This window comes from Cricetulus griseus, chromosome 2 (genome assembly GCF_003668045.3).
Source record: "Cricetulus griseus strain 17A/GY chromosome 2, alternate assembly CriGri-PICRH-1.0, whole genome shotgun sequence".
Taxonomy (NCBI): domain Eukaryota; kingdom Metazoa; phylum Chordata; class Mammalia; order Rodentia; family Cricetidae; genus Cricetulus; species Cricetulus griseus.
In genome coordinates this window covers 7,286,642-7,295,991 of record NC_048595.1, presented here as the reverse complement: position 1 = coordinate 7,295,991, position 9,350 = coordinate 7,286,642, and the positions used below count along the sequence as shown (strand labels likewise).

At 49.0% G+C, this 9,350-nt stretch overlaps 1 protein-coding gene across 1 annotated transcript; it reads left to right on the top strand.

Annotated features, from left to right (window-relative positions):
* The first annotated feature begins 435 nt into the window (after positions 1 to 435).
* Positions 436 to 8,980, top strand: Dffa (DNA fragmentation factor subunit alpha). The gene is made up of 6 exons (XM_027398248.2): positions 436 to 2,203; positions 3,798 to 3,959; positions 5,155 to 5,297; positions 7,513 to 7,702; positions 7,879 to 8,030; positions 8,689 to 8,980. Exons 1-6 carry the CDS (start codon positions 2,068 to 2,070, stop codon positions 8,899 to 8,901), a joined length of 996 nt encoding a protein of 331 aa, XP_027254049.1. The 5' UTR covers positions 436 to 2,067; the 3' UTR covers positions 8,902 to 8,980.
* Positions 8,981 to 9,350: the final 370 nt, after the last annotated feature.

Here is a 9,350-nt window from a genome sequence, read left to right as displayed (position 1 = left end):
GTGTGTGTGTACACAGGTGCGCACAAATGTCAGGTTGTGCTTATGGAAGTCAGAGGACAGTGATAGGGAATGTACTGTGTATGTTTATCTTATTGATTGTTAAATAAAATACTGTTTGGCCAATGAGACAGCAAGTAGATGGGACTAGGAGTCAAAGAGGATTCTGGGAAATGTAGTAGAGAAGTGGCAATCCAGGCAGGAAGTGACATAGCAAGGGGACTCATTTAAGCGAAGGAGAAACAGGAAGGGTCTCTCTTTTCCCCTCTGCTCCTGCTCCAGCGGCAAGATGCGATCCACCGACAAGGAGGGACGCCAATAAGGTGTCCGATAAGATAAGTCTTATAAAATATAGAGATTTATGATAATTAAGACTGAGCAAACAGATGAGAAATCCTAGTCATTGGCCAAGCAGCTGTGAACCCAATACAAGATTCTGTGTATTTATTTGGGCCTTAACTCGGGCAGGCAGCTGGTGTAAAGCTCACACGTGGTGGTGGGGCTCAGCGGCTTTTTGCGGAAAGATTTATCATAACAGGACAGCTTCTGGAAATCTGTTCTCTTCCTCTACCATGTTGGGCCCAAGAATCAAATCCGGTTGTCAGGCTTGGCAGCAAGCCCCTTTACCCTCTGCGCCATCTTGCCAGCCATTTAACATAATGTCAAGTGTTTACTTAATCTTTAACATGCTTACAAATTGAATCCTTTGAACACTGTACTTCAAAGTTACAAAATCAGTCCTGAAGTGCTTGAGGCCCTGGGTTAGGTCCCTAGCACCAAAAAACTAAAAGCCACAACATCATCATCCAGACCCAGTGGCATATCTCTCTAATTCTAGCTACTTAGTAAGCCGTGGCAGTAGCAGGATGAGTTCAAGGCTTGTCTGGGCAATTTAGCAAGACCCTGTCAAAAAAATAAATACTAATGATAAAAAGGGCTGGTGATATAACTCTGTGATAAAGCATTTGGCCAGCATGTGTGTAAGGCCTGCTATAGCAAGAAAAGAAGACACTTGCCTCCTACCCCTCCCATTGCTCTTAAATCTGTCCAGTACCCTATTTTCCTTAATTAACCCTTTCTTCAATCTAATCCCGAGATTCTTCAATGAGCATAAACCAAGATCCTGGCTTCACCTGGGTAGAGGGGTTGTTAATCCTGAAATTCGACAGAGAAAAACCAGTTCCGCCATTTCAGCCGAATTAAAGCACGCATTTACTAAAATGTTAAATACTGACCAAGATGGAATTTAGTCAGGACTACTACCTGGAACCTTCCTGGGCCAGTGGCCTCAAGACAGGCCTCAAGGCTTATACGGCCACCGTACTTGGGGCAGGTGAGGCTGACAGGTTAACTTCAGGTCTAATCGTGTCTGAGAACTCAGTGTTCTCAGTCTACACAGATCTCTAAGGCTGGAACAGGAAAACCAAAGCATAGAAGAGTAACTTATACCTGTAATCCCAGCACTTGGTATGCTGAGGCAGGGGGTTTGCCAGCAGTCATTATTTATTTATTTGCTTATGTATTTATTTTTGGTTTTTTGAGACAGGGGTTTCTCTGTGTAGCTTTGGAGCCTATCCTGGCACTCCCTTTGTAGACCAGGCTGGCCTCGAACTCACAGAGATCCACCTGCCTCTGCTTCTGCCTCCCAAGTGCTGGGATTAAAGGCGTGCACCACCATTGCTGGGCTGGCAACTCTTAAATAAAACGTAAAATCGTGGCTGGCAATGTGCAGATCATAGTGAAATCCATCATACGGTTTTTTTTAAGAGAAGGAGAAGGGAGGAAAGAGGGGGAAATGAGAGAGGAAAGAAGAAAAGAATAGAAAGAAGAAAGCCACCCCTTTTCCTGAGCTGAATCCCGCCCCCAACTTTGAACCCACAAACTCCAACTCCAGTAGTGCCCTGCAAAGAACTCGATTGTCCGCCACTAGAACTACATCTCCCGGCGTGCCTTGGTCTTCGCGTAACTTGACGTGGAGAGAACTACATCTCCCGGCAGGCCACGGGAGGAGGGGTGTCAGAGACCCGGAAAGCGGCTCTGGGCTAGCAGTCAGGTCGCCCTCAGAGGAGGATGGCGCTGTTGCGGGGAGCCAGCGCCCCGGACCCGGACGATGTCCGGCCTCTCAAGCCGTGTCTGCTGCGCCGCAACCACAGCCGCGATCAGCACGGCGTGGCGGCCTCCTGCCTCGAGGAGCTGCGGAGCAAAGGTTGGCTGCCGGGGGCACCGGGAGGGGTCGCGAAGGTGACGCCGGGAGCCGAGCGGGGACGGCGCGGCCCGTGTGGGTCGCTGACCTCCAGTGAGAGAGAGGCTCTGTGCAGATGCAGGTCGCCGGCCCGCTTTGGATCACTCGGAGGCTAGCGCGTCGTCTCTACTCTGGCTCGCAGGGGCGGTCCCGGGTCCCTGGCGGGTGGCATGGGTGTCCACGGGCAGCACCCGTCAGCACCTGCCCTACAGTGCGCACCAGGGACGTGAGCGCACGGACCCGGGTTCTGAGCCTGCCTATGCTGCTGCACTCGTGGGCCTGGCGCTTAAACATCTTCGGACCCTTAGTTTTTCAGCAGCGTAGAGGGTGCATTTCCAGCCCTGCTTCAAAGGAATGTTGGAGCTCTCAAATGAGGTGCTGTGTTCAAATTATTTACAAGCGTTGTTATCCCAAAGCAACAAATTAGGTATCGAAAGACATTCTGCAGGTCTCCCATGTGAGCTAACCCCAGGCCTGTTGTGTTTTCGAGGTGTGCATCGCTTCCTGAGAGCCACTGAGACCCTGGAGCTGGGTTTGATTTGGTGACAATGATTCTGCCACATCAATGTCTGCATTTCACCCCTCAATTTTAGTGCCACTTCAGTTGCATTGGCTGGGTGTCCTTGGCACAGAGGCCTGCCTGTGTTCTCTGCAGCTGTGCCTAAAGCAGACTGACTGTCCTATTTTGGGTGATGACAGCATTGTTGGGAGCCTCTTGCCTGGCAATAATAAAAATGAAAAGATACTTAGACAAGCTTCTGCTGCCGCCGTATTTTCCTTTAGATAGAACAGCCGTGGAGGAAGATAGCTACACAGAAAAGAAAGCACTTTTCTTTCTTTTTTTTTTTTTTTGACACTGGATATGTGGAATTTAAGCTGACTACTGAATAAGTGAGCAAGAGGCAGCGTTACTTGTCCACAGGTAATCAATCAGACCAGGTTCTGGCTAATGGCTCCTATGTCAGGATGCAGAGTAGCTGTGGGAAACATTTTCAGGAGCCACTCTGGGTTTAAATCTCAGTTTGGAGTGCTGGAGAGAGGCTCAGCTGTTAAAAGCACTGGCTGCTCTTGACAAGAACCTGGGTTCAGTTCCCAGCACCCACATGACAGCTCACAACACCCATAACTCCAGTTTTAGAGCATCCAGCGCCCTCTTCTGGCTTCCTTGGGCACAGACACGAATGTGATCCACACACATCTATTCAGAAAAAAACAAAAAACATTCATACATACAAAATGTACAAAATAAAAATGAATCTCAACTGTGCCACTTACTGTGGGATTTTTAATAAGCTACTTAATCTCTCTGAGCTTGGTTCATTGCCCCTAAATGGGGAACAATAATAGTAACTCCCTTCCAGGATTAGTGGTTTACCTGAAAAGCGGTTAGAACAATACCAGGCATATGATAAATGTTATATTAGTGATAAGAGTTATGGTTACGATTTAAATATTATTATGTCCCAGCAGTTCTAGTTAGCTCTTGGGACATACATGAGAGTACTAATATCATTTCTTTAGGATGTTGGTCACCTGCCAAACATTTTATTCTTCTCAGCTTGTGAAATCCTGGCCATTGATGAGTCCCTGGCCCCGGTCACGCTGGTGCTGGCAGAGGACGGTACAATAGTGGACGACGACGACTACTTCCTCTGTCTGCCCTCCAACACCAAGTTTGTGGCCCTGGCCTGCAATGAGAAATGGACATACAACAATTCGGGTAGGAACTTTAGGCTGTGCAGCCAGCGAAGCTGTCACGATTCATTTGGCTGCCGTTCCCCTGGCTGTCTAAACACTAACACAGCAAATGTTCCCTGAGCCCCTCTGTGTGCCAGGCACGGTCCTAAGGGATGCAGATGAGTGAGACATCTTACCCAGGCCACAGCAACTGAAATTGGGGGTGTGAATCATGGCTCTGCCATTCCTAGCCAGGTGACTGGGCAGATCACATAGCCTGCCAGGTCCTTATTGAAATAATAATTACAGATTACAGTAGCTGTCTCTCCCGACTGTGACAACCAAGAATGTCTCCAGACACTGTCCATGGCATCGTCTTAGTAATTATTCTCATCTGGCACACAGTACGTAGAGGTTAATGATGCCGTCATCGTCATCACTTCAGATTCAGAGAGGCAACAGCAGCTACAAAGAGCTGGAGAAGCATCTTTGAGAAAGGCCATTGCCACTACACTGAGAAATCACCCTTCGTCAGCCACCATTGTGCATGCCTTCCCAGTTAAAGAAAGAATTGATCCCTACCCCTAACCACCCCCAGGAGAAGTCTAGTGAGAGTGGAAACCTTCACATACAAAAGCAGAACACAGCCAACCATGGTGGTAGGCTCCTGTGATCCCAGAACATAGGAGTCAGGAGGAGCAGGAATCCTAGGCTAACCCCAACTACATCGTGAATTCAAGCCTAGCTCGGGCTACATGAAATCCTAGCTCCCACCTCCCCAAAAATGAACACACCCAAACACAAAGACTAATCAAAGAGAGGTGTGGTAGGACCTTTGGCCCATGTGTGACCCACCGTACCTTAGGGCTAAGTGGCTGCTGCTTCCTTTTTTCCCATTAGAAACAAGGTCTTCCTGTGGAGACCAGGCTGGCTTCAGACTTGCTGCAGTCTCCCTGCCTTTGCCTCCTGATGGCTGGGATTAAAGGTGTTAGTTTCTCTCCAAAGAATGCAGTGTGATTTCACACAGAAATAGGGGATGGGACATAGAAGAGAGAACACTAAGGCCCGAGGTGGGGATTAGCTTTCCTGTGAATCCCTGAGACAGGGGGCCTCCTGGCATGCTGTCATCCTGAGTGGTCCGGCAGAAGGATGCGCTCACTCTCCATGCTGCTGTGTGTCAGGGTGGAAGGCAAAGCGGCCCCTGAATTACTGACCTGACTGGTGTTGTCTCTAATCAGATGGAGGAACAGCCTGGGTTTCCCAAGAGTCCTTCGATGCCGACGAGACAGACAGTGGGGTAGGGGTGAAATGGAGGAACGTGGCCAGACAGCTGAAAGAGGACCTGTCCAGCGTCATCCGGCTGTCAGAAGAGGACCTCCAAGTGAGTGCCCTCCACAGCCCACAGCGCCCGCCAGCGTCCTCTGCCACAGCACCTTAGGTTCTGTGCTCCCATCTCTCCCGCTGTAGTAATTCCATTTTTAAAAGGTGTCTATTGATACCTTGGTTCTTTTCTTTCCTCTTTCTTTTTCGAGACAGGGTTTCTCTGTGTAACAGTCCTAGCTGTCCAGGAACTCGCCCTATAGACCAGGCTGGCCTCGAACTCACAGAGATCCGCTTGTCTCTGCTTCCCGAGTGCTAGGATTAAAGGCACACAACACCACAATCTTATTACATAGCTCAGGTTGGCCTTAAACTTGCAGTAATTTGATCTTGCTGCTTCCGCCTCCCAGGTGCTGGAACTTCAGGTGTTCATCACCACATCTGGCTCTGTGATTACGTTTATACAGATTTGCTAGAATTTGCAGTACCAGGGATACTCAAAAGTAGATTAAGCTGAGCATGGTAGTACAAGCCTAAACCCCAGTACTTGGGAGACTGAGACAAAGGATCATGAGTATGTGGCCAGCCTGAACCACATAGTAAAACCCTGACTTCAAAGAAAACAAGCTGGGCCAACGTGGCACATGGCTTTAATCCCAGCACTCAGGAGGCAGAGGAGGGTGAATCTCTGAATTTGAGGCCAGCTTGGTTTACAGAGCGAGTTCTAGGACAGCCAGGGTTACACAGAAACACTCTCTTGAAAAACAATAAACAAAATAGCAGTGGATGAATGATCACGTGGGCTCTGGCACTGATAAGAGCTAGGGAGTAATTGCTAATGAGTTTGGTTTTAGATGGTAACTTTTTTTTCTCAGTGCTCCACACATGCTTCATCACTGAGTAGCGGGGGAAATTGTCTAAGATGGGCTATGGTGGTGGAATATGCTGAAACTTCCCAAATGGTTTTCTAATTTTGTGTGTGTGTATGTCTGTGTGTCTGTGTGTATTGGGTGCACATGCCTTCAGAGGCATCTGGTCTCCTGGAGCTGAGGTTCCTCATGTGGGTGATGGGAACTGGACTAAGTTAATCTGGTACTCTGGTCTTCCTTACTGCTGAGCCATCTCTCCAACCGTGTGTGTGTGTCTGTGTGTGTGTGTGTGTGTGTGTGTGTGTGTGTGTGTGTGTGTGTGTATGCACACACGTGTGAGAACAGGGCAGTGCTCACCTGTGCGTGCATATGTGGAGGCTGGAGGTCCATATTGGGTATCTTCAGCCATTTTGCAGAGATGCTGGTCTGTAAAATAAATTCAGAGCGTACTTGCTCAATTAAGGATTATGTGCACTGAAAGCATTGGCAGGTTCCCAAGAGATAACGAGCTAAGAGCCTCAGAATGAGATGGAGCCTGCATGGGGAAATTGGGGCCAGTGCTCTGGACAGAGGGAAGGCAGGGCCTTTTCAGTTTGCTTGTGGTGTGGAAGCCAGGCTCCCTTCTCATTTATTTTCACAGGCATAAACAAAAATAAATAAATAAATACTTTTTAAGGCACAGGGCTAGCAACACAGTGGGTAGAGGTTTGCCATCAAGCTCAGGGACCCACAGGGTAGAGAGACTCAGTTCTCCATGTGTGCACCCTGTGTCTTCACGCCTACCCTCACATACACCAAAAACACAGTAATAATAATAACAATAGATTTTTTAAAAATTCTTTATATTGATTCATCGTAAAAATGATCAGTTGCCTCCTTTAGTGTCGTGTTGGATCTCTCTCTCTCTCTGTGTAAAATTTAATTCTATGTGGGGTGTGTGTTGTCTGTGTGTGTGTGTGTGTGTTGGGGCAGTATGTGCACGTGAATACAGGTGCCGGTAGAGGCCAGAGATGTGGATCCCCTGAAGCCGGAGTCACAGGAAGTTGTGAGCCATCTGGCACGGGTGCTGGGACTTGAACTCAGGTCCTCTGCAAGATCAGGACAAACTCTTAAGTGCTGAGCCATCGCTCCAGCCAATGTAGTTGAATTGTTTGTTTTTTGAGGCAGGGTTTCTCTGTGTAGCCCTAGCTGTCCTGGAACTCGCTCTGTAGACCAGGCTGGCCTCGAACTCACAGAGATCCGCTGCCTCTACCTCCCAAGTGCTGGGATTAAAGGCATGTACCACCACCGCCCAGCCAGATTTTCGTTTAAGGTAGCTTGAGAAAGAGATGAAATGTTCTGAAATGGGTGTGTTTGAGAGCTGCCACACTCCCTTGAGGTTTCTCAGAGCCTTTGCTTGACCGCCAGGCACTCATCGACATCCCATGTTCAGAGCTGGCTCGGGAACTTTGCCAAAGCTGTGCCACTGTCCAAGGGCTCCAGAACACACTCCAGCAGGTGCTTGACCAGAGAGAGGAGGCCCGCCAGTCCAAGCAGCTCCTGGAACTTTATCTCCGGGCCTTGGAGAAGGAGGGCGACATCTTGTCCAACCAGGAAGGTAGGCCTCACACTCGGCTACTCTAGGAGCATCCTTGAGTAGCCTTGACAGCGAGACCTTGTTGGCAGAGCAGCCTGATTCCCTGAGGCCCACAGGGAATGTGGCTTCTCTCACCCTGGTGGCTGCCTGCCTAGCTGAGTGACTGGTCTGCTGCTTTTCTCTCATCTACTTTGCAGAGTCCAAAGCTGCCCTCAGTGAAGACTTGGATGCGGTTGACACGGGCATCAGCAAAGAGATGGCTTCAGACGTGGCACTGACGAGCCGAATCCTTACCACACTGAGGGAGAAGCCTTCTCCAGAGCTGAGTTTATCTAGTCAGGATTTGGAGGTGGGCGAGGACTAGGGGCCCTCAACTTCAGAGAATGGCTTTACCAGGAAGTGTAGTTTGGTTCCCTTCACCTCTGCAGGCTGACCTACCCTGCCGATTTGCCTTTTAACACGGCCAGAGCATTTGCAAGCATCCCACCTCATCTAAATCCAAGTGGCTTGTTTTGTTTTGTTTTGTTTTGTTTTGTTTTGTTTTTCAAGACAGTATCTCTGTATAGGCCTGGCTGTCCTTGAACTTGCTCTGTAGACCAGGCTGGCCTCAAACTCACATCCACCTGCCTCGGTCTGGTCCTCAACCCCATGGGGAATTAGAAGGCAGGCGTACAGGGCCTGGCTTGTGCTGGCTGTCAAGAGTGGAGAACCAGTGGCTTGACAAGGGAGTCCCTCAGGGTGGCTATTCTCTACCCTTTGTTCCTGTCCCTGTGTACCAAGTACCTCCCAATTCTGGGTAGAAGGGAAGGAAACTGCATCAGCTTGAGCTTGGCTCAGTTTCCTGGTGGGCTTGAGTGATCATGGCTATGAAAGGCAGGCCATACTGCACTCAGGCTGGCCTGGCCTCATATAGGACTGTATCTCTGAAAAGAAGAAAAGGAGGCGCTCGAGAACACGGGCAAGGGACACAGAAGCTGCAGTTTCAGTGGTTCTTATTCTTGCTGCAGTTGGTCTCCAAGGAGGACCCCAAAGCCCTGGCTGTTGCTTTGAACTGGGACATAAAGAAGGCAGAAACAGTCCAGCAGGCCTGCAACACGGAGCTCACCCTGCGCCTACAGCAAATGCAGAGCTTGCGTTCACTCAGGAATTTTTCAGCGAGGAAGAACCCACTGCCTGGGGAACAGCAGAGTCCCAAACGAGCCAAACAGGACCCCGAGTAGCTCCACCTCAGCACAATTTGCTGAGGAGAACCCTTGGTTTTGTTATCAGTAAACAACTTCCCCTTGTCATTTTACTACCTACGGTCTTCTCTGCCTCCTGCTTCCAGGGGCTCTTCTAGCACAGGTGGCTTCTACCCCTCCAGAAGAGCTGTTCTCGTCTATGCAATGCCCCTCTACCTCCTCTTAATGTAAAAAAAATATTATTTTGGTTTTTCAAGACAGGTTTTCTCTGTGTAGCCCTGGCTGTCCTGGAACTCACTCTGTAGACTAGGCTGGCTTCGAACTCACAGAGATCCATCTGCCTCTGCCTCCCGAGTGCTGGGATTAAAGGTGTGTGCCACCACTGCCAAGCCAGATTTTCTTTTCTTTTCTCTCTTTTTTTTTTTTTTTTTTTTTTTTTTTTTTTTTTTTTTTTTTTTTTGGTTTTTCAAGACAGGGTTTCTCTGTGT